The 26,062-nt window shown below is 43.6% G+C and overlaps 1 protein-coding gene across 1 annotated transcript in view; it reads right to left on the bottom strand.

Moving 5' to 3' along the window:
- Nucleotides 1–26,062, bottom strand: part of LOC126410703 (solute carrier family 35 member G1-like) — a 205,300-nt gene that overhangs the window by 42,884 nt on the left and 136,354 nt on the right. The window contains exon 4 of the mRNA XM_050083373.1: nt 821–1,108. Coding sequence (XP_049939330.1) covers nt 821–1,108 — 288 coding nt within the window. The remainder of the gene's footprint in view (nt 1–820; nt 1,109–26,062) is intronic.

The following is a 26,062-nucleotide window of genomic DNA, read 5'->3' as shown; positions in this document are numbered from 1 at the left end:
ACGACTCTGACGGGTGACATGTTCATAAGAATCCTGTCCGATCACCTGCATCCATTCATGTCCATCGTGCATTCCGACGGATTGCAGAATGTTTATTCATATGACCGGTTTCGGTTCTTCTAGAACCATCTTCAGATCTGATATTTCGGTTACAGGAGTAACCCGCCCAAATACACACGTCACGCAGCATGTGAAAGTTGCTGTATTTGGACGGGTTACTCCTGTAACCGAAATATCAGATCTGAAGATGGTTCTAGAAGAACCGAAACCGGTCATATAAATAAACATTTTTCAATCAAGACGGACTATAAGTAACATAGTAAAATCACAGATTGCGGCTATCCTATTAGACATTATGTCTGTTTTTGCATTCCGACGGACTTGGAAAATTCCAGTAGGACAGTGCGAACGTCCAGAACTGCTGCAGAATGGCTCCAGGAACATTCTTCTGTATTGAAACACTTCCGCAGTTCGCCAGACTCTCTAGACGTGAACATTATAGAGCATATCAGGGATTCCTTGCAACGTGCTGTTCAGAAAAGATCTCCATCTCCTAGTACTCTTACGGATTTATGGACAGTCCTGCAAGATTCATGGTGTCAGTTTCCTCCGGCAATACTTCATACATTAGGTGAGTCCATGCCACGTCGTGTTCTGGCACTTCTGTATGCTCGCGTTGGCCCTACATATCAGGCAGGTGTAGCAATTTCTTTGCCTCTTCAGGGTACTTCGGAAAATATGGAGTTCTGAGAGCGAATGAATCATTTATAGTAGGCTCGTAGAAGAGCGACTGGCGAATGTATAGGGAGGGTGTGCTTACCTTAGCAGGCAGCATGGGCTGCCACTTGTTGCTGTTGACGCGCGACGTCGGCGTCCTCGTCGGGGTGGGCGGCGTGGGCGGTCCCAGGGGCGGCACGGCGGCTGCGAGGCCGGTGGGCGGCGCCAGCGTCGCGAGCGGCAGGCAGTGGGCGGCGGCGTACGAGGGCGGCGGGTCGCGCAGCAGCAGGGGCTGCGCCTCGGCGTCGGCGCCGCTGGCGTGCAGAGAGGACACCTCCACCGCCGCGATCACCTGCTCGTGGCCGAGGCCGCCGCCCAGCAGCGACACCACCTGGCCGGACAAGCAGGGCCGCTGTCATCCCACGTACGTATGCGCTCTTAAAACAACTAAGGTCACCTTGATGTGGGAGCAGCGCCTTGCACTACTACTGAGAGCTTTTCGATGCAGGCTTCGATACCTGTCACTAAAGCTGGAAATATATCACCAGCAATCATGGCCAAAGGCCTTGGCATCCCCATTCTGCCAATAATCTTGTCAGATAGGGCCGAATTGTGAACACAGCTATGGGGCACAGTTTAGTCCTTGTGTAGAAAACTGAGCTTAATAAACGAAAGGATCAGCAGTGAACAACGCTTTGAAGATACGGAAGGCAATGGAACCCATTGCGTTAAACGCACGTAATGGGTCTCCACAAGACATATGACCTGTAAATGAAAACAGTCTTGACGATTTCCCCATTGACGTAAGATTCTGGATTATTCTCCCATTTGGATCTCTGGGTCTGCAGAGAGGCAGGTGATAAGCAGAAAAACAATAATCTGTAAAACAGTAGCATTCTAACCCTATAAATGTGGAATGTCAGAAGTGTGAAAGTGGTAGGAAAGCAAGAAAAATCTGAGAAGAAAATGCTAAATCTTAAACAAGATACAGTGGGGGTTACTCAAGTAAATGGGAAGACTCAGACAAATGTACAATATTATCAATTTATGCAGAAAATAGTGTAATTGGTGTAAGATTTGCTGTGCTTGTCAATAAGACATATGGCCAGTAACTGGAAAAGAGTTGTTATGATCTCTCCATTGACATAACATACTGGATTATTCTCCCACTTGGATCTCTGCGACTGCAGGGAGGAGGGTGATCAGGAGAAAAAAAAAAGTAATATGCAAAACAGTAACATTCTAACTATGTTGATGTTGTTGTGGTCTTCAGTCCAGAGACTGGTTTGATGCAGCTCTCCATGCTACTCTAACCTGTGAAAGCTTCTTCATCTCCCACTACCTACTGCAACCTACATCCTTCTTAATCTGTTTAGTGTACTCATCCCTTGGCCTCCCCCTACGATTTTTACCCTCCACGCTGCCCTCCAATACTAAATTGGTGATCCCTCGATGTCTCAGAACATGTCCTATCCCTTCTTATAGTCATGTTGTGCCACAAATTTCTCTTCTCTCCAATTCTATTCAACACCTCCTCATTAGTTATGTGATCTACCCATCTAATCTTCAGCATTCTTCTGTAACACCACATTTCGAAAGCTTATACTCTCTTGCTGTCTAAACTAGTTATCGTCCACGTTTCACTTCCATACATGGCTACACTCCATAAAAATACTTTCAGAAACCTCACCAATTGAAAACGTCTGGTCAATGGTGTCCGAGCAACTTGCTCGTCACTATACGCCAGTCACTATTCTTGATGAACTGTGGTATAATGATGAAGCTGCGTGGGCAGCTGTACCTGTACACGCCATCCAAGCTCTGTTTCACTCAATGCCCAGGCGTATCAAGGCCGTTATTACGGCCAGAAGTGGTTGTTCTGGGTACTGATTTCTCAGGATCTATGCACTCAAATTGCGTGAAAATGTAGTCACATGTCAGTTCTAGTATAATATATTTGTCCAATAAATACCCGTTTATCATCTGCGTTTCTTCTTGGTGTAGGAATTTTAATGGCCAGTAGTGTATCTCGATAGCAGGAATAACGGACGGGAAAGGCACCTTGAGTTCTGCAATGAATTTAAGCTAGTAATAGTAAATACACTGTTCAACGACCACAAGAAGAGGAGGTGCACTTGGAAACGGTTTCGACACAAGGGAAACTAAGAGTTTTATTACATCGTGGTGAAGGTAAAGAATCCAAAATCAGATAGATGCTGGATTCTAAGACGTACACTAAAGGAGACATAGAAGCAAATCACAAATTTGTAAGGGTAAAGAGAAGGCTCAAGTATAAGAGAATCGTCAGGATCAATCATTGGGGTGTTGTTAAACGATGGGAATTAAGATATTCATTTGTGCTGTCTAATGCTATAGACAGTGCGAAAGTGAATTTGAAAGTAGGCAGCACAACCAAAGTGGATGGACGCACATTTCGTGGCGATATCGTCTATTAGGCGCCACAGCGTGGCAGAGATGATCAAAAAACTCCTGTGGCAGATGTCGTAAGGTATGCACTGCGTATCACGAAGTTTATTATGAATTCTGGAGAGCATATGTTGCAAGTCAAGTCGGGCAATACGTTATGAACTTCCACACTCGTAATGACCACAACAAGATGATCAGAGAAATTCGATTCGATATTCTTCCCAGTTATCAATACGGACCGGAACGTGGTAGGGAGGAAACGGTAGTAGTACAGAAGGTATACGCTCCATCTCACATCGTCGCGAGTAGTTGTAGCTGCAGCTACGTTAGTAATGCGAACTGTTAGCTAGTGACGCTATTTTGCAAGCATGAAATGAAATGATATTATTGTACCGCATCACTTTTTAGGAGGCCACGTCCAGGGTCGCTCGGCTTCCTGGTGCAACGTTCTTGTATTTGACGCCAGTCGGGTGACTTGCGCGGCTTTGTGATGAGAAATGAATGAAATGAGTAGGATAACGTGTACATACCGCTTTAGAATGATGAAAATCTCGAATCCGGCCGAGATTCCAACCCGTGACGCCGCGATCTAGATTACAGCTGACAACGGATAGTGTCCAAGTCTATCTTAATGCGATGGATGACATAAAAATGAACTCTGTTTTTCGTTCCGTGAACCCGACTGATGAAGCTTTTCCCGTTACGACGCTGCTGCAGACCTAGCGCCTGCTCTCGGACCAATGTGTTCAACTATTCTGATAGGAAATTTTACATTTGCTCCTGGTCAGTTGTCCCAATGTGCTGATTATTTGCTCTTTTGTAGGGCGGTTTACATTAGTTTGCTTTCCTTATGCATTCCATCTGGTCTCTTTATTTTTAATTGTTTCTTAAGAAATGTTCAAATGTGTGTGAAATCTTATGGGACTTAACTGCTAAGGTCATCAGCTTACACACTACTTAACCTAAATTATCCTAAGGACAAACAGACACAACCATGCCCGAGGGAGGACTCGAAACTCCGCCGGGATCAGCCGCACAACCCGTGACTGCAGCGCCCTCGACCGCTCGGCTAATCCCGCGTGGCCAATTGTTTCTTAATTCGTGCATTTACGGCCTTTGCAATGATATATAATAGATTAAATAATGCTGATGGTTAACTGGAGATAGGACTGAATTTTTCTGGTGAAGCGAATTGTTCACAATATTTTCTAATATTTCGAACGAAGTTTAAATCTGATAAAGGAAAAACAGTGCCCATAGTTCTATTCAGGACGGGTCCTCCTGGTAGGTGCAGCTACGTAGCAATGCATCGCCCACCCACCATGTTATGAGAAGAAATGTTGTGCTGAATGAAATCGACATGCTGCATGTTTCACAAGTAAATGCCACATGGCAGCAATATACGCTAAGAATAGTGAGTCCAACAATCTGGCCCAGAGGAAATTCACATGAATCTTCTTGCTGGAAACAATTGCCGCAGACTGTAACAAAATCATAGCAGGAGATGTAAACAATAGACTAATTTGATTCATATTTCTTTGACTTACGAATAGGTTAACCACATTTCGATAAAAATCAGAATACTGCATTTTTGCTCTTGTGGCTTGAGATTTACTTAGATGCCTTCTCCATGAAAGGAAGCTTATTGCATAGAAATGAATCATTTCAGCAACAAAATGCAATTTATAGGCACGTAACGACACTCTACATGATGGCTGGAGGTTGGGAAACATGCATATATAGCAGCATGTGTGAGTGCATGTCCAGATCTCACCCAGCGAGGGGGCAAGGTGGTTGGCACACTCTACTGGCATTCTGGGGGAGAACAGTTCAAACCTGCGTCTGTCCATTCTAATCCAGGTTTTCCGTGACTTCCCTAAATCGCTTCAGGCAGATGCCGGGATGGTTCCTTTGAAAGGGCACGGCCAATTTGCTTCCCCATTATTATCTAGTCGGAGCTCGTGTTCCGTCCCTAACGGTCTCATTGGCGATGGGGCATTAAACACTAATTTCACGGCTTCTGAACGAAAATCGCTTCCAAACCCGACAGGAATTGCTGCAGGCAGAGATTGAAGGTCCGTGCTCGCCTGTCAGCGAGACAACACAGCGACGTGAACGTCATGCGATCAACATTTGGAGTCGGCCACCACTGCTCACACAGGCACGTAAAAGTGCGTCTCTTGAATGGGCCAGAAATAGTTAACGTGGACAGTAGCTGACTGGGAGAAGGTAATGTGGTCTGCCTGACGAATCACATTTTTGCCTGTATTCTGATGCCGCATGTCATCGAGGGTACCAAAGGCCAAATGAAGCATTTCATCCTGAATGTGAATCAGATTCAAGCAGGAGGTGGATCTGTGATGTTTTGAGGGTGTTTTTCTTATCGTGAACTGGGCCCGCTCACTGAGGTGAATACTAACATGAACCAGCATGTTTATTTAAACATCCTGAATGATCAGATATTGCCTTTAAGTCAACATCAGCATGGTGAGTATGCTGTTAACATCGCTGTTTTTCAAGATGACAACAGCAGAGTTCATGGGGGATCGGAGGATATGTGACTTGTTTTCTGAACACTCCCCCACACTATTACATCTAGATTGGCCTGAAAAACAACCTGATTTGACATGGGGACATGCTGGAACAGGGCGTAAAACGCCGACACCAGTATACCCGCAATTTGGTTGAATTTCACTGTCGGATACTCAGCGCGTGGCTTGACCTAAATGCGACCTAGCTGCACAACCTGGTTGACTCACTTCCCAGCAGAATCCAGGTGATTATGAAGTCCAGGGCCGTAATTGCAGGTTGTCAAATGATGTTTCTTTTCCGGTGAGCTTATCTAGGATTGTCGAATGTGTCACAATTACACTGAAGCGCCAAAGAAACCAGTACAGACAGGCGTAATCAGTAACAGAGATATGTAAACAGGCAGAACACGGCGCTGCAGTCGGCAATGCCAGTATTAGACAACAAGTGTCTCGCGAACTTGTTAGATCGGTTCCTGCTGCTACAGTGGCAGGGTATCTAGATTTAAGTGAGTTTGAAGGTGGTGTCATCGACGGGGCACGAGCGATGGGACACAGCGTCTGCGCGGTAGCGATGAAGCGGGGATTTTCACGTACGACAAATTCACGAGGGTGCCGTGAATATCAGGAATCCGGTAAAAGATCAAATCTCCGACATCCCTGCGGTCGGGAATAGATCCAGCAGCAACGGGACTAACGACAGCTGAAGAAAATCGTTCAACGTGACAAAAATGCAACACTCCCGCAAATTGTTGCAGATTTCAGTGCTGGACCATCAACAAGTGTTAGCGTGTGAACCGTTCAACGAAACATCATCAATATGGGCTTTCGGAGCCGAAGGCCGACTCGTGTACGCTTGATGACTGCACGACACAAAGCTTTACACCTCACCTGGTACCGTCATCACCGCCATTACACTGTTGGTGACTGGATGCATGTTGTCTGGTCGGACGAGACTCGTTTCACATTGTATCGAGCGGATGGACGTCTACGGGTATGGAGACAATCACATGAATCCAGGGACCCTACATGTCAGCAGAGCACTGTTCAAGCTGGTGGAGACTCTGTAATGGTATGAGGCGTGTGCACGTGGAGTGATATGGGATCTCTGATACGTCTAGATACGACTCTGACAGGTGAAACGTAAGTAAGAATTCTGTCTGATCACCTGCATCCATTCATGTCCATCGTGCATTCCGACGGAATTGGGCAATTCCACGAGGACAATGCAACACCACACACGTCCATTGTTGCTACAGAGTGGCTCCAGGAATACTCTTCTGAGTTTAAACACTTCCGCTGGCCTCCAAACTTCCCAGACATGAACATTATTGAGCATTTTTGGGACGCCTTGCAACGTGCTGTTCAGAAGAGATCTGCGCCCTCTCGTACTCTTACGGATTTATGGAGAGCCCTGCAGGATTCATGGTGTCAGTTCCGTCCAGCACTACTTCAGACATTAGTCGTTATGTGTGCTCGCGGGGGCTCTACAAGATATTAGGCAGATGTACCAGTTTTTTTTGTCTCTTGTAAAATACAGTATGAAGCGGTCTTGGGAATACCTAGTGCAAGTGTAATTAAATAATCTAAACGCTCTGAATTTTCACAGTAATTGTATTGAAAGCTTTGTACATAGTTCTACTTGTATTGTACTGACATTCGTACCTTTATTTTAATATGGGGTTAGTAATGCAATTTAACGCCAAACTTAGAGAGATTAGCTCAAAATACCTGCTATACTGGTTCAGTTTGTTTCGCTATGACAGCTAGCTCTAAATGTGGAAAAATGTAAGTTAATGCGAATGAGTAGGAAGAAGAAACCTGTAACACTGGGATACGGCATTACTACTTTCCTGCTTGGCACAGTCACGTCGTTTACAAAGCGATATGAAATGGAGCGAGAATGTGGGAACTGTGGTGGGGATCGCGAATGGTCGACTTCGGTTAATTGGGAGAATTTTAGGAAAGAGTGGTTCACGTACTGGAGACGGCATATAAGACGGTGGCGCGACCTCTTCTTGAATACTGCTTGAGTGTTTGTGGTGTGTACTAGGGAGGATTGAAGGAAGACGTCGAAGCAATTGAGACGCAGGCTGCTAGATTTGTTACCGGTAGGTTCGAACAACACGTTAAGTGTTACGGAAATGTTTCGGGAACGCAAATAGGAATCCCGGGAGGGAAGGCGACATTCTTTTCGAGTAACACTACTGAGAAAATTTAACTGACCGGCAATTTAAGTTGACTGATAAACGATTCTACTACCGGCAACATGCATTGAGCGTATGGACCACAAAGATAAGGTAACGAGAAATTAAGAGTAATACGGAGGCATACAGACAGTCGTTTTTCCCTCGTCCCAACTTGCGAGTGGAACAGGAAAAGAAATGAGTAGTAGCGGTACGGGGCATCAGTCGCAAAACACCGTACGGTGGCTTGAGGATTGTCTATGGAGACATTGATTTCGTTGCATAGTTAGAAGAGTGGAGCATTCTGCTACAGTTTTTCACACGCACTTTTATTGTAAGTGGCGTATGAAGTACTGTGTCGCTGACTATCACTTTTGCTACGCATTGAGATGTTAGCGCAAAAACGTTATACAAACTTTACGGCCTTCTCAGCGGGAAGAAGGAAGACTGATGTGCCCTTGCAAGACGTATGTTTTTTTTCGTGACCACTAACTTTGTCACGATGTATTGTAAGTGCTTCTTCGTCTAATTAATAAGCCGTGATGTCAGATTGTTTCCTTCTGCACCTGTAGATCAGGTTCTTTACATAAGTGCAACGCAGTCGCCTCGCCATACAGGCAATGCTGCAAGCTGACAGACGCCTCAGCTGGACAGCTGCAATGGCTCTCTCAAGTGTCGCACTCGCTCTTTCTTTGCTTGACTCTCTTTCTTCGTCCAAGGAGAAACACATGAAGCAAATTTTCCACTGTAGGTATTTATGTTGTTTTCGAATAAGAAGGCTAAGGACGATTACTGCTGATGGGATTATTATCTGACGAGGAAATCCATGTAAGAATAAACGACCCGCGGATTCATGGACTTTATAAGCGTTCTCCTGGGAAGCGCCTTGTCCAGGCAAAGGCGTGACCTACACTATTTGCAAAGAAAAGTGGAGTTTATACCAACTGTAGCGACACGTCGCATTTCTAGGGTCAGGGGGGCCACTACGTCATTCCAGCGACATGCAGACCGATCGCATAGGGGCGCATCAAATGGAGGTGGCCCTGTACGCTGCTGAGTCTACAAGAAACATGTGCAGCTCGTGCAGGGTACGGTGGACGACTTCGCAGTGAACAGTTTTCGTGCAAAGCGCTGGCCGAGTTCATTCGTATGTTCGGAAGGGGAGCCCCATAAGTGTTTTCCATGTTTCGGCCGATCAGCGATGACAGAATCGACGCGCGCACCCTGTAATATTTCTCAAACGATTTTACAGAAACTATTCGGTAAAAAAAATTACTTTTGCTTTACTTATAGCTTTATATATCAGGTTCCCATAATTTCCCATAATTTCGTTAATGTTCATAGTTATTGTGATATTTACGCGAAAGTAAGACACTGCGCGAAATTCGGGAAAATGTGCAATGAAAAATACAGCTCGCTATGATTTTCGATGTAGTGCATATTACATAATATGTTGTTGCACATTACATTTAGTTACCATATTGAATTTTCCTTTACACTTAGGTAGAGGTATCTATCCGTTACCAATCGTGAAAAAATTGATATGATGTTGTTGTTGTTGTTGTGGTCTTCAGTCCTAAGACTGGTTTGATGCAGCTCTCCATGCTCCTCTATCCTGTGCAAGCTGCTTCATCTCCCAGTACGTACTGCAGCCTACATCTTTCTGAATCTGCTTAGTGTATTCATCTCTTGGTTTTCCTCTACGATTTTTACCCTCCACGCTGCCCTCCAATACCAAATTGCTGATCCCCTGATGCCTCAGAATAAGCCCTACCAACCGATCCCTTCTTCTAGTCAAGTTGTGCCACAAATTTCTCTTCTCTCCAATTCCATTCAGTACCTCCTCATTAGTTATGTGATTTACCCATCCGCTGGCCGAAGTGGCCGTGCGGCTAAAGGCGCTGCAGTCTGGAACCGCAAGACCGCTACGGTCGCAGGTTCGAATCCTGCCTCGGGCATGGATGTTTGTGATGTCCTTAGGTTAGTTAGGTTTAACTAGTTCTAAGTTCCAGGGGACTAATGACCTCACCAGTTGAGTCCCATAGTGCTCAGAGCCATTTACCCATCCAATCTTCAGCATTCTTCTGTAGCACCACATTTCGAAAGCTTCTATTCTCTTCTTGCCTTCTTACGTGAAAGTAAGATAATGCGCGAAGTTCGGGAAAATGTGCAATGAAAAATAGAGGTCGCTATGATTTTGCATGTAGTAGATATTACATAATATGTTGCTGCATATGAAATTTAGCTAACTTATTGAATTTTTCTTTAGATTTAGGTAGAGGTATCTACCCGTTACCAATCTTGAAAAAACTGATATGATGTAGCACACTCACACTCATTTGTGATTGCGCCGTGCCAGCGATGAAGCCAAAGTGAAATATTCACAGCATTCCTGATATTTCATAAACGATTTCAGATACTGAAATGAGATTTTGGCAAATGATACCACGCAAAGAGGAGAATGTTTTTCCACATCGTTATTACGTAAAACTTCATTATCAACCATGTTATGCCAATGGCTACATACTTTTTCGGTGAAAGAATGTAATTTTTAAGTGACCTCAATAGCTCGTGAAACGAGAAAGGCTATGGGTCCTTGAGAAAGGCTATGAGTTCTGCAACAGCGTTTGTGAAGACATTACTTTTTTGTACCGTAGATGTGCTTTTCCATAAGTTACTGACTTCACTTTTCCCCAGTTCATCACTTAATAAACTTAATAAACCACTGTTTCAGAATTCTCTCGCAATTTCGTATGCACAACATATTAGTGAGGTGAGACAGTGTAAACTTCACTGTGCTTTGGCGTACGACATGGCAACCAGACAAATGTGTAGATTCCACTCAAAATTCGCCACTCATCAGACTTCTCTGAAAGTTAAAAATGGCTAATAAGATAGGCGAAAATAAATCGCTGCATTTCCGGCGGAACTCTTTGTGTGTACTAACGAAAGCAGAGGTGACAGTAAATCTGATTGAATGGTCCCATGCAAGCGTGGGCGTGGATGTACAAAAAATGTAAGCGTAGAACGGCATTTCCCCTACAGCGCTCTGAGCGACCCCCCACCACCGCCGCACTCCCCACGTTTATCCAGCCAACTGTGCATCTAGCGGCCAGGGCTTTTGCGCGCAATGCACTGATTGGGACCCTCCCATGAACCATGGACCTTACCGTTGCTGGGGAGGCTTGCGTGCCTCGACGATACAGATAGCCGTACCGTAGGTGCAACCACAACGGAGGGGTATCTGTTGAAGGGCCAGACAAACGTGTGGTTCCTGAAGAGGGGCAGCAGCTTTTTCAGTAGTTCCAGGGGAAGCAGTCTGGATGATTGACTGATATGGCCTGGTAACACTAACCAAAACGGCCTTGCTGTTCTGGTACTGCGAACACCTGAAACCAAGGGGAAACTACAGCGTAATTTTTCCCGAGGGCATGCAGATTTACTGTATGATTAAATGATGATGGCGTTCTCTTGGGTAAAATATTCCGGACGTAAAATAGTCCCCCATTCGGATCCCTGGGCGGGGACTACTCAAGAGGACGTCGTTATCAGTAGAAAGAAAACTGGCGTTCTACGGATCGGAGCGTGGAATGTCAGAGCCCTTAATCGGGCAGGTAGGTTAGAAAATTTAAAAAGGGAAATGGATAGGTTAAAGTTGGATATAGTGGGGATTAGTGAAGTTCGGTGGCGGGAGGAACATGACTTTTGGTCAGGTGAATACAGGGTTATAAATAAAAAATCAAATAGGGCTAATGCAGGAGTAGGTTTAATAATGAATAAAAAAATAGGAGTACGGGTAAGCTACTACAAACAGCATAGTGAACAGATTATTGTGGCCAAGATAGGCACGAAGCCCACGCCTACTACAGTAGTACAAGTTTATATGCCAACTAGCTCTGTAGAGGATGAAGAAATCGATGAAATGTACGATCAGATAAAAGAAATTACTCAGGTAGTGAATGGAGACGAAAATTTAATAGTCTTGTGTGACTGGAATTCGACATCAGGAAAAGGAAGAGAAGGAAACGCAGTAGGTGAATATAGATTGGGGCTAAGAAATGAAAGAGGAAACCGCCTGGTAGAATTTTGCAGAGAGCATAACTTAATCATAGCTAACACTTGGTTCAAGAATCATGAAAGAAGGTTGTATACATGAAAGAACTTTGGAGATACTAGAGGGCTTCAGATAGATTATATAATGGTAAGACAGAGATTTAGGAACCAGGTTTTAAATTGTAAGACATTTGCAGGGGCAGATGTAGACTATGACCGCTATCTATTGGCTATGACCTGTAGATTAAGACTGAAGAAACTGCGAAAAGGTGGGAATTTAAGGAGATGGGACCTGAGTAAACTGAAAGAACCAGAGGATGTACACAGTTTCAGTGAGAGCATAAGGGAACAATTGACAGGAGTGGGTAAAAGAAATACAGTAGAAGAAGAATGGGTAGCCTTGAGAGATGAAATAGTGAAGGCAGCAGAGGATCAAGTAGGTAAAAAGAGGACGGCCAGTAGAAATGCTTGGGTAACGGAAGAGATACTGCATTTAATTGATGAAAGGAGAAAATACAAAAATGCAGTAAGTGAGACACTTAAAGTAGTAAAGGAGTTTTGCTATTTGGGGAGCAAAATAACTGATGATGGTCGAAGTAGAGAGGATATAAAATGTAGACTGGCAATGGCAAGGAAAGCGTTTCTGACGAAGAGAAATTTGTTAACATCGAGTATTGATTTAAGTGTTAGGAAGTCGTTTCTGAAAGTATTTGTATGAAGTGTAGCCATGTATGGCAGTGAAACGTGGACGATAAATAGTTAAGACAAGAAGAGAATAGAAGCTTTCGAAATGTGGTGCTACAGAAGAATGCTGAAGATTAGACGGTTAGATCACATAACTAATGAAGAGGTATTGAATATAATTGGGGCGAAGAGGAATTTGTGGCACAACTTGACTAGAAGAAGGGATCGGTTGGTAGGACATGTTCTGAGGCATCAAATGATCACCAATTTAGTACTGGAGGGTAGGGTGGAGGGTAAAAATCGTAGAGGGAGACGAAGAGATGAATACACTAAGCAGATTCAGAAGGATGTAGGCTGCAGTAAGTACTGGGAGATGAAGAAGCTTGCACAGGATAGAGTAGCACAGAGAGTTGCATCAAACCAGTCTCAGGACTGAAAACCACAACAACATCAACACTGATTGGGATGGCGGATAGGATATTCGCATCTACTCGCTGAAGCCCCCATTCCCCCCGTTCTTGGATACACTAATTATTTCTTTTTTCTGGACCTGGACTTCGATTTGGAACTCTGAATATGTGTTGCATAGACGATTTCATCTGTGTTCATCGGTACTGATTTCGATTCGCATTATGTGTATTTGCAACATTCGTCCTCTAAGGAACACTCGTCCACCGACTTAGCGTCGATTTTTGCTTTTCATACGCTACGGATCCCGCTGTCTAGGACACCATCTGGTCAAAAGTGTCCACACGCCCCTACTTAATACGGAACGGACCAGCAGATGTCACGAGAAGCGAAATCGTTACTGTAAAAGGAGGCGAGAAGTAATATGTTGTCAGTAGAGGAGCAATAACAGTTAGGAGAGCTCAAGCACTTTGAATGTGGACCAGTCTTTGGATGTCACCCGAATAACAAATCCATCAGGGACATTTCAATCATTCTGAAGTTGCTTGCGTCTACTGTTTGTGATGTGGTTGTGAAACAGAAACGTTAAACAACAACCTGAGTCAAACCAAGGACACGCATACCTCGTGTACTGCCGGACAGGGAGCGTAGAGCAATGCCGAGGGCAGTTGTAAAACTCGACTGAAATCATAGGAAGGAATTACTTGTTGGGTACAAAGTACTACCAGAAGTCCAGCTAGCACAATTACTGTGGGTTGGTATTTAAAAAGACTGGATCACAGTGGTCGATCAGGCCTTCATAGCCCTTACACTTCAGTTGTTAATGACAAGCGACGCATGAAGTGGCGCCGCTGGACACTGGACAACTGGAAGGGAGTGAGTTGCAGTGATGAATCACGCTATACCCTCCGGCAATCGGATGGAAGTATTTCTGTTTGGCGAATTCCCAGAGAACGTTACCGCTGACCATGTAGAACAAAGTGGGAATTGTATCAAAATGTTATAAGTAGTCACAATCAAGCTTCGGTAGCCCATTACAAACAGTACTCTAAGGTACTTAAAAATGTTATCAGGAAGAAAAAGATTGTGTGGTACGCAAATACAATAGCTAATCCACAGGATACAATTAAAACCATATGGTCAGTTGTGAAGGAAGTGTTTGGTCAGCAGCACAAGGTCAACGATATGAAGTCAGTTCACAGTAAAAATACTTCTGTTGCTGATAAATCAGATATATGTACAGTATTTAACAAGCACTGCTGGTGAATTAAATAAAAACTTAAATTTCTGCAGGGAATCATATTACTCTCTTGGAAAATGCCTTTCCGACACTGATGTCTGAAATACTCCTCTGTGGTACTGAGAAGTGGGAGATCGAGTCAATAATTAAATCACTGCAGAGTAAGGACTCTCATGAGTATGATGGAGTGTCTAGCAGAATATTAAAGTACTGTGCTGCACATGTTAGTCCTGTATGTACCCATATTTGTAATTTTTCCTTTGGTCAGTTTTCTGAATGATTAACGTACTCATTAGTAAAGCCGATTTATAAAAAGGGAGAAAGGGATAATGTAGGCGATTTTAGACCTATTTCTATACCATCGATGTTTACTAAAGTTACTGAAAAGGATAATTGATCATTTTATATCACACAATTTGCTATCAAATGTACAGTTCGGTATTAGAAGTTGTTTAACAACTGATGATTTAACTAAGGCGTTTGATTGTGTTGATCACAAAATATTGCTTCAGAAGTTGAACCATTATAGAATACGAGGAGTAGCTCACAACTGGTTCACCTCTTACTTTAACAACAGACAGCAAAAGGTCATTATTCACAATGTTGAGAATGGCAGTGGTGTGGGGTCTGAGTGGGTCACGGTCAAATGGAGGAGGGTGGGTGGGGGGGGGGGGGGCTTGCAGGGATCGGTGTTGGAACCACTCCTGTGCCTTATTTAGGTAAATCATATTCCCTCTATTTGTACTGATAATTCTAAAATATTTCTGTTTGCTGATGACACTAGCTTCGTAGTAAAGAATGTTGTGTGCAACATTGGCTCTGTCTCAAATAATGCAGTTCATGACATAAGTTCAACACTAGTAGAATATAACCTAACGGTGAATCACAGTAAGACAGTTTTTAAAGTTTCTAACACACAGTTCCACAAAACCTGACGTTTTAATTTCACAGAATGAACATATGATTGGTGAAACTGAGCAGTTCAGATTTCTAGTTGTTCAGTTAGATAGTAAAATGTCGTGCAAAACCCACGTTCAGGATCTTTTTCAAAGACTTACCGCTGCCATTTTCACTATTCGAACGATGTCTGAAGTAAGTTAGCCTGCTTTAGTCATTTTTATTCGGTTATGTCGTATGGTATTATATTTTGTGGTAACTCTTCCTCTTCTCAAAGGATATTTTTGGCTCAGAAACGGACAGTTCGGGCACTGTGATGTAAGTTCCCGAAGCTCTTGTCGACCCCTCTTCACTAATCTGGGTATTCTGACACTGTTCTCTCATCATATATATTCTTTACTGTCGTTTCTTGTTAACAGTATCACCTTGTTCCCATGTTAATACTAGGCAGAAATCCAATCTGAATTTGGATCCCACTTCCTTAACTCTTGTGCAGAAAGGCGTGCATACATTTTCAGTAAGCTACCATAAGAATTCAAAAATCTTAGCAGAAATCCACGCGCTTTCAAATCGAAACTGAAAAGTTTTCTCCTGGGTCGCTCCTATTCTGTCGAGGAGTTCCTTGAAAATGTAAGCTGATAGCTATGTTATATCGTTGATTGCGTTTACTTAAACCTACGGCTTGACTTTTTCTGGATTCATAAATATTTTATTTCATCTGTTATTACTTTTATGTTGAAATTTCATGTACTGAAAGGTTACATAACCTTGAAGATTTGTTCCTCAATTTGGTACTACAAAACTAGACGTGTAAATAAAATAAAAAAATAAACAGTGAAGTACAGTACGTTACAGTATGGGGTTATCTTTCGCAACTAGTCTGTGATTCCCTTATTACGCTTAAGATAACGCGAACTGTCGAAGGAAATAAACACCTTTATAGTATTGTGGACTGCGTACAGCAGAGGCACAGTTCAGAGAGAACGATGTTCCAGCATGACAATGCACCTTGTCATAAAAAAAAAGCATCTGTGAGGCAAAGATTTGTGGACAGTAACATTCCTGAGACGCAGTGGCCTGCCCAGAGTAACGACCTGAGCAGAATGTAATACCTATAGGATGAGTTAAACGTGGACTTCGCCCTAGACCCCACCGAAGAACATCACCTTCTTGAGAAAGAATGGGCAGCTCAGCTATTGCTCCACCGACACCCAGACACCTCGCTGGGAGAGCCCTCAGTGGAGTTCAGATCGCCATAAAGTGGAGATTGGACAGAGCCCCTGAAGGCTCCCTCTAACAGCTGCCCAGAAACTTTTGATCAGGCACTGTATGCGTCATGCACATAGTGGTGAATATCTTTTTATTCGTCGCCGGGTTGTTGCAGTAACATCAGTGATTTACCGTTCCGCCCCTCCCCAAATCCCTATCCATAAAGCCTCCCCATTCCTACACCGCTAGCAACATCACCTATTGGTGCGTAGGAAGAATTACTGTCGGTGCGCCGGAATTCTCTAGTTTTACCGCCACTGCCATTATGGGAGCTCTGTTTGGGACAAAGGAAACTATTTTTAACTGATACTGCACTGCAGACTGCCACAACTCCAACAGAAATCGTGCAAGTGAGGCACAAGCTAAACACGCTTGTGTGTCCCACTGGGCACTGTTGCCCATGTGCTTATGATCGGGCTGTGGAAATAAGCCCAGTTGCAAAGTGAGCAGTTAAGGGTCGCATACTGGCGACATTGCTCAAGAGTAGGTAAGAGGAAGCTTCTGTGATCGACCTCCAACCTAGATAAATTACCCTTCGTCAGTATTTCTCCAATGATGCTCAGTCGGGTATTTGCCTCCCTTACAACCATGTTACAGTTGGTAATTAGCCCCAAGTCGCTTCGAATGAACATTTCTGTGCGTTTAATTCAAGAGTGGCAATAGTGAAACCACTTTATAAAAAGGGAGAAAGGGATAATGCAGACGATTTAAGACCTATTCCTATGCCATCGGTGTTTGCTACAGTTACAGGAAATTCTGTCTATGTAAGGATAATTGATCATTTTATATCACATAATTTGCTATCAAATGTACAGTTCGGCCTTGAAAGTGGTTTAACAACTGATTATATATATATTTAACTAAGGCGTTTGATTGTGTTGATCAGAAAATATTGCTCCAGGAGTTGAACCATTATACAGGATGGTCCATTGATAGTCACTGGGCCAAATATCTCACGAAATAAGTGTCAAACGAAAAAACTACAAAGAACGAAACTCGTCTAGCTTGAAGGGGGAAACCAGATGGCGCTATGGTTGGCCCGTTAGATGGCGCTGCAGTCGAAGCACGTTCACCGGATCTGATGTACCCGGATTTCTTTCTGTGGGGAAAGTTGAAGGATATTTGCTATCGTGATCCACCGACAACGCCTGACAACATGCGTCAGCGCATTGTCAATGCATGTGCGAACATTACGGAAGGCGAACTACTCGCTATTGAGACGAATGTCGGTACAAGTATTGCCAAATGCTTTGAGGTTGACGGACATCATTTTGAGCATTTATTGCATTAATGTGGTATTTACAGGTAATCACGCTGTGACAGCATGCGTTCTCAGAAATGATAAGTACACAAAGGTACAAGTATCACATTGGAAAAACCGAAATAAAACGTTCAAACGTACCTACGTTCTGTATTTTAATTTGAAAAACCTACCTGTTACCAACTGTTCGTCTAAAATTGTGAGCCATATGTTCGTGACTATTACAGCGCCATTTTTATCACAATGCGAAAAAAGTGCTCCAACTAAAATATTCATATTTCTTTACGTACTACACGAATATGTAATAAAAAATGGGGGTTCCTACTAAAAAAAAAAGAATAAACGCAGTTGATATCCGTTTGATCTATGGCAGCACCATCTAGCGGGCCAAGCATAGCGCCATCTGGTTTCCCCCTTCATGCTAGACAAGTTTCGTTCTTCGTAGGTTTTTCGTTTTACACTTATTTCGTGAGATATTTGGCCCGGTCACGATCAGTGGACCACCGTGTATATAGGTGCAATAGATCATGTGGGAAATACAAAGTGACCGTTGTACGAAGGGTGTTAGTAAAAAGTCACCACGAACAGACATACTGAAGTATTGACACGTAACATGGTATTCGACAAGCGTATGAATCTTGACGTTAGTATATATGTCAGTTGCAGGAAACAGATGCTGACCTATTCATCAGTTATTAGCTACGTCTGCCCACAAATTCACTTTAAATATGTGCTGATGGCTCTTCGCAAGTGTAGTGTTTGGTATTCGTAACGGTAGACTCATTCCAGAGTACGGTTGACATTACAATATTCGACACTTTCGTTTCTGGGCCCAGATTTCCAGTGCCATATTGTTACATTTTCCTCTCGCGTCAACTTTGAAAGTTTGTATTGTTATTGCGGCAACACTGAGTGATTTCTTTTGGGCGGGCACCTCAGGCTGATAAATCTGAACGACTTCTTTTCCACCAGGCTGCTAGTTTAAACAAGTAATTTTTTCAGATCAACTAGCTAGTTTCTAACGTTTGATCATTCTGGAAACTGGCTTGCTTTTTGGCTCATCAACTGTACTGTGTGTCTGAACACACAGTGCTCCGAAGACTCATAACGAAGGGCCTCCGCAACCGACGACCCGTGCAAGTGCCAGTGTGGACGCCACATCGGCGGGTGCGACTGGAATGGGGGCGTGATCATCGTCCGCACTGGAGGAAGCGCGCAGTTCCAGAGCTTTGCATGTTGTGATGAATCCCGATACCTTCTTCGTCATGGCGACGGGAGGACGTGAGTCTGTCGTCTTACAGGAAACATCTCCTTGATACCGGTACTGCAGGTCGGAGACAAGCTGATGACAGCTTTATTATGCTCTTGCGAGCATTCACGTGGGCATCCCTGTGTCCAGTAGGTGCAAGGGACTATTACAGCCAAGGAGTACTGCATACTGGTCGCAGACCATGTACACCCTTTCATGACGACCGTGTTTGCAGTGGCATTTTTCAACAAGACACCGTGCCATGTCACCGGGGCAGGCGTGTGATAGAGTGCATCAAAGAGGACAGTGGTGAGTTCCAGTTGAGGTCCTGCCACGCCCCCCCCCCCCCAACTCGCCAGACCTGAACTCGATCGAACACATCTGGGATGTGACTGAACGTGGCGTCAGAGCTCGCCGCCCCCGTCCCCAGGACTCGCGGACATCAGGTGACGTGTGTGTGCAGTTGTGGTCCCAAGTCCCTCCAGCAACCTACCAATACCTCATTGCTCATTGCTTCCATGCCGCGTTGCATCGCCGAGGATACGCGTGCCTAAGGTTACCGACTACGAGGTAGGTGGTCGTAACGTTCCGGTTAATTACTGTAGCCGCCGCTTAATTCACTTTGATTGCGACTGTTACTAATATCGTAACTCACTGAAAAGCTCTCCGAAATATCAGTATTACTACGCATAAAAAAAAAAATGCAGTGCGCACCGAACGAACTGAGTGCGCAACATCATAAATTACAGACTTAAGCTGTCGAGGATGCAAATGTAGGGAACTTTAACAGCATGTAAATGAGATTTATGATCTAATATTTTTCTGCGCATGACTTATATCTTTCGCTATTGCTGTGAAGAACAAGTATATATTGCGGTTGTAAAGTCTGGGATTTCCCCAACAGCAAGGCACTGCTGGGAGAAAGCATTTTTCTGTTGACTACCTACATCCTCTAATGGGAATGCCGTTGAGAGAGACAAAATTGTCAATATACTTAACCGAAAACAGACATACAGCCAGGGCAGATGAACCTGTTGCTCCTGTGCGACGGATGTAGAATGAAAGATGGTCGATGAAGGAAGAGCCAGTTAAGACATTACATTCATTTCCATAATTTAGATTAATGTAACTATTATTTCGTTGGGTTTCATTTTCTACCTATAACTGTGTTATAATACATCGCCGGGACTTATTTTACTGCGCAGGAGCCACACACCGGAAACACTAATGCACGGCACCCGTAGAATGGCCCTAAAATCACCGTAATTGAATTGTGAGGGAGAGAAAGGATTTATAAGGTTTGCTGTACATGGCGTACAACTCAAACAGGGCTCTGTGGTCCTCACGAGAGATACGCTCCAAGACAAAATAAGTGAAGCACCACGAAGGAATTATCCGAACGAGACGGAAATTGGTACAAGTGACATACATGTACAGATAAACGAACGATTTCAATTTCGGAAAACTTGGGTGATTTATCCCAGAGAATGAACTTCACATATTGAGCATCTCAATAAACCATTGGTCAACATCTGACTCTTATGCAATCAGTTCTTCGGCTTGACACTGATTAACAGACTTGTCGCATCTCCTCCTGAAGGCTATCGTGCAAAATCTGTGCAATTGGCTCGTTAGATCCTCAAAATTCCGAGCTTCTTGGAGGACCCTGCCCAAAATTCTCCAATCTTTCTCAATTGGCGAAAGATTTGGCGACCTTGCTGGCCGAGGTAGGATTTGGCAGGCAATATGGACAAGCAGTAGAAACTTTCGTCGCGTGTGGAAAGGTATTATCTTCCTGGAATGTAAACCGAATGGTACCTAAACGGGGCGGACAATATCGTCGACGTACCGCTGTGCTGTAATAATGCCACGGATGACAAGCAAACGCGTCCTGCTATGAAACGACACCTCCCCAGACCATAGCTTCTGGTTACTGGGCCCTTTGGCGGGCGGCAGCCAGGTCGATGTCCCACCGCTGTCCAGGGACTCTCCAGACACATCTTCGCTGTTTATCGGAGCTCCGTTCGAAGCAGGTCTCATCACCGAAGACAATTCTGCTCCAGTAAACGGGATTCCAGGGTGACAACCAGGAGTGATGGTTTGGGGTGCCATTTGTTTTCATAGCAGGACCCCTTTGGTTGTCATCCGTGCAACCCGTACAACACAGCGGTACGCTGACGATATTCTTCGGCAAATCGCAAGCCATCCTGGGCTTACGTTTCAGCAAGATACTGCCCACCAACAAACGGCGACAGTTCCTGCTATTGCCTTCATGCGTTTGGAGCATTACAGGCAGGCCACTCCAACAAGCTCGGGAGGACGCCCCAGTTATAATCTGGCACGACACCCCTCAGGAGGACATCCCACACCTCTATCAGTCAATGTCAAGCTGAATAAGCGCTCCCACAATGGCCAGAGGTGGACCAACGCTCTACTGACTTGTTCAACTTGTGAATCTGTTTCTCTTCAATAACTCATCCAGTTTTTCTGAAATCGTAATCATTTGTTTAACTACACATGTACGTCACTTCCACCGATTCCTTCGTGGTGCATCGTCTTTCGTCTTAAAGTGTCTTTGTGTTCGTTCGCTGCAGCGACAGTGTCCTTTGGTTCGATGAGATGTGACGGTGTGGAACATCTTACGGTCTGGTCTTTTCGTCAGTAGCGAATTGCCTGTAATCACAGGCATTTACAAAACATTTGATACACTAGCTTTTTCCTCACATTGTGGGAACACTTTGGAAAGTATTCTATTGTATATAAAGCCAATAATACCCCTCTCGACGTTGCAGTTAAGCGAAAATCAATTTTATTTGCCTTCTCTGCAAACCTACGAGCTTTATTCATAAAAACTACACTCATACTCCTAAATCATGGATAATGCTGATACATGGTGAAACAACACTCTGGTGGGCGGTTTGCGGGTTTAAATCACCTCGGGGTATGACCATGCGGTGAATCTGACCTGCGGTCGTCGCACGCTGGCGCAGGCAGCAGTCCAAATACGCAGATTGGACACCCCTGCATGTATTTGACAGAGTCGTTTCATAAGACGCTTGTCGAATTCGGTACTACTTATTCATTTTACTACCTGATTTTAGCTCAATTCATGAACTCTTCCAAAAAGACTGAACACTCAAATAAGGCCTATCGATTATTATATGTGTGTTTTAATGTGGGTTTCGGTTTTGTTTTCTGGGAATCACTGAATTGGTCATCGTCTGCTGGGAGCAGACGACGTTGCTTCTCGTTCGAAGGAGAGCACAGGATGACCAACTTAGGTTTCCAATACCTGAACAGGGAGATTTGCCCATCTTAGTCGAGGGCTGTGTCAAAGTCTGTTTTTGTGTTTGAGGTTGGTGACGGAGGGCTACGCCTCCGGTAGCTTCCGCTGAACGAGGAGCTAGGTAATCTGGAAATAGAAAGGGGCACTCTTTCGTGAACGTTTGCTGAGTACGGATCGTAGCTCTTAAGGGGGATTTCAGGTGATAGGAATCAGGTCGAGTTAGGACTTCGTTATGTTTAACTGGTGAAATACTTAAGAACTTTAGCTTATCTGAAGCGTGTGAAGCGAGTTATTTTTTTAATGATTTTTAATCTTATATTTTGTGGAAATTGCTTTTGTCTTTGTGTGTCGATTTTGTGCCACGTGTTTGGTAATCAATGACTCTTCTGGTCAGTTTGCTTGTTTAATGAGCTACAATTCCTGCAAGAATATCTGTTCTTTCGTGCGCTTTCTACAAAGCAGCACAACAGTTTGAGTCAGAATGCACCACGTGCTCTAGTTCGGCCGTCTGAAAGCAGCAGACACAGTTAGTATGTTAAATAATTATCGCACAGCCTTGTGAATTGGTTAAACCTCAAAGAATTGAGCGTGAGTAGAATCGTAATGCAAATCTCACTTAGATACTTTTATGGTATTGATGCAAAGGAGATGATAGTACAATGGTCTTCCACCCCCGTCTTCTGTGTTTCTTCTGTTAAATTGTCCTCTGTTTGATTCTCACGTAATTCTTACTTCAATATTTCGAGTCAGGCACCAGTTATGCTCTGCTCTTGTACAGAAAAGAAGGGATCCACCCGAAGAACGCTCTTATCGGAACACAAAACAGGCGAATATGTTGCTGTCTAAAAGGCTGACTGAGACACGGGACACCAGCTGCCTCATTCTACCTTCCTCAGCACCTACGACAATTTTCCCAAACATTTTGGCATACCAACGTATCCGCGCTCTTCTTAACGTGCAGCTCATCTCTCGTGCAAACAAACTCCCGTAACTCGCTCACACACACACACCAGGCCGTCGCTGTGTGTTCCTCATAGCCACCAGTGCCACTCGCCCGTGCTCAGCCACTCATTCGGTCCAACTCATAGCCATTATCTCTTTGCGTCTCTCCAATTCTCACTATCTCACAGCCACAGTCTCCTTCGCTCTGTACTTCTACTAGTGTCTCCTCTCACGGTCACTGTCTCCTCTTTCTCTTCCTTCCCTTTACTATCTCATTCATCCCTTCGCATTGCTGTTGTGTCTTGTCACTCTTTCTGTCCCTGTCCTCCTCGCTGTCATGGTCATTGTCATAGACTCTCCTACTGGCACTGCCTCCTTCACTCTTTTCCTAGCACTATTGTGTCACTGTTAACTATGCTCCACTGGTATTGTGTTCCTCTCTTTATGTCACACTGCCGTTGTCTCCTTAGCTCTTTCTAGAACACAACCACCGTCTACTATCGTCCAGTAATTTTATTACTTTTCCGTCTCTTTGGCACTGTCAATGTCTTCTTCTCTCTCACTATAAAAAACTGCAAATGTATTCGCACGTCAAAATATTTCGGAAAAGTTTTAAAGGTCCTGAGGAAAACAGAATGCGACAGCTAGTACCCCACTATTAAGTCAGAGCCTTTTAAGCAGGACCATATTCGCCTGTTGTGTGCTTCGATAGGAGCATTTGCCGCTGGTGTGTAGTATGTGCGCTGAATAGTTTAGCTTTGTAATTCCTCCTGTGCGACGTTCATTGCATGCATAATGAGTTCTGATGAAATGTCCGCAGTAAAACGAATGATTAAAGTAATTACTTTTCCGTTTACTCTCTATTAGACATTAAGAATCTCAGCGTTTAGTGCATTACCTATGGCCAGTATTGGAGATTGTCCTAACTAGCACTGCGTTCTGACTGTAATGATCAACAAATGAGCTGCGAATAATTTGGAAAACGACAGATCTTTCTCAGCTGGTAGTAAGTCATAACTCAGGCCAGACCCAGTAAAGCGCCTTTTCAAAAAGCTCCGTGTTCTGACAATAACACAGTTAACGGATCAGCTGCTCATGCCTTGACGGATTTATCTGTCCCAATAGATGCTCAACTAATAAGAGTAGACGGCATAGCAAAAAAGTGCCGATCTGTAGTCAGAAATAAAAGTCAAATGAAATCGGTACCTGTCGCTCTGATAATAAATATTAAAAAGGTGTAGAGGGCAACAAACTTGGCTATTTGGGTTAAGGACAAAGACTTACCAAGAAGAAATAAATGACCTAATAAATTCGGTGGCAAGCGCAAAAAATTATTCAATAAACATATTAAGCATTCAGTAAACGATTCCTATGAAGACTTTTGAAGCAATTACAAGTTCTCGAAATGTCGAAACATTTAGTTATTTTAACTAATGACATAGTCGGCTAAGAAGAAGGCCATCTCTTATTTATTCGAAGATTTCAACTCATCCAGTTTTATAGAATCTTGAAATTTAGAGTGAACTTCTATGCGAGATGCTTTTAATAGTTTCCACAGTGAAAATCGGTCTCTAAATCTGCCAGAAAACCCAAACAGATTCTACTCATGTGTAAAGTACACCAGCGGCAACACGTAATCACTACTTTCACTGCGTCATAACAATGGTTATGTCACTGATGACAGTGCTACCAAAGCAGAGTTACTAAGCATGGTTTTCCAAAATTGCTTCACAAAAGAAGGCAAGTAAATATTTCAAAATTCGAATCTAGAACAGCGAAGCAACCTAAATCACTTAAAAAAGGCAAGATCTCCGGTCGAGATTGTATACCAGTCAGGTTCCATTCAGAGTATGCAGATACAATAGCCCCATACTTGACAGTCATATACAACTGTTCGCGCTTCGAAAGAGCCATACCTAAAGACTGGAAGCATGTGCAAGTCACACCGTTACCCAAGAAAGGAAACAAGTGTACGCTGAATTACTCACCCATATCGCTAACGTCGATTTGTAGTAGGATTCTGGAACATATACTGCGCTCGAACATTAATGAATCACCTCGAAGAAAACGATTTACTGACAAATAGCACGAATTCATAAAATATCGTCCTTGTGGAACACCACTAGCTCTTTATTCTCACAAAGTAATGAATGCTATCGACGGGGGATCTCAAATTGATTCCATATTATTAAGCTTCCACTAGGCTTTCTACACCGTTCCAAAACCTGTTACAAATGTCACAGTTCGCAGTAACTACGGAAAGTCATCCAGCAAAACAGATGTAATATCTGGCGTACCGCAAGGAAGTGTTTTGGGCCCTCTGCTCTTCCTGATCTACATAAACAACATAATCTGAGCAGCCCTCTTAGAGTGTTTGCAAATGATGCAGTCATTTATCGCCTTGTAAATCCATCACATGATCAAAACCAATTGCAGAATGGTTTAGACAAGATGTCTGTATGGAGTGAAAAGTGGCAATTGACTCTAAATAACGGAAAGTATGAAATCATCGGCACATGAGTATTAAGTTGACTAGCTAAATTTCACACAAACCTAAAGGCTGTAAATTCAACTAAATACTTAGGGGACTGCAGAAAGGTGGGAATTTAAGAAGATGGAACCTGGATAAACTGACAGAACCAGAGGTTGTGGAGAGTTTCAGGGAGAGCATTAGGGAATGATTGACAAGAATGGGGGAAAGGAATACAGTAGAAGACGAATGGATTACTTATGAAATAGTGAAGGCAGCAGAGAATCAAGTACGTAAAAATACGAGGGCTAGTAGAAATCCTTGGGTAACAGAAGAAATATTGAATTTAATTGATGAAAGGAGAAAATATAAAAATGCACTAAATGAAGCAGGCAAAAAGGAATACAAACGTATCAAAAATGGGATCGACAGAAAGTGTAAAATG

Source organism: Schistocerca serialis, chromosome 1 (assembly GCF_023864345.2).
Source record: "Schistocerca serialis cubense isolate TAMUIC-IGC-003099 chromosome 1, iqSchSeri2.2, whole genome shotgun sequence".
Taxonomy (NCBI): Eukaryota; Metazoa; Arthropoda; class Insecta; order Orthoptera; family Acrididae; genus Schistocerca; species Schistocerca serialis.
Note: the sequence above shows the minus strand (reverse complement) of the source record. Positions and strands in the feature narration are given on the sequence as shown.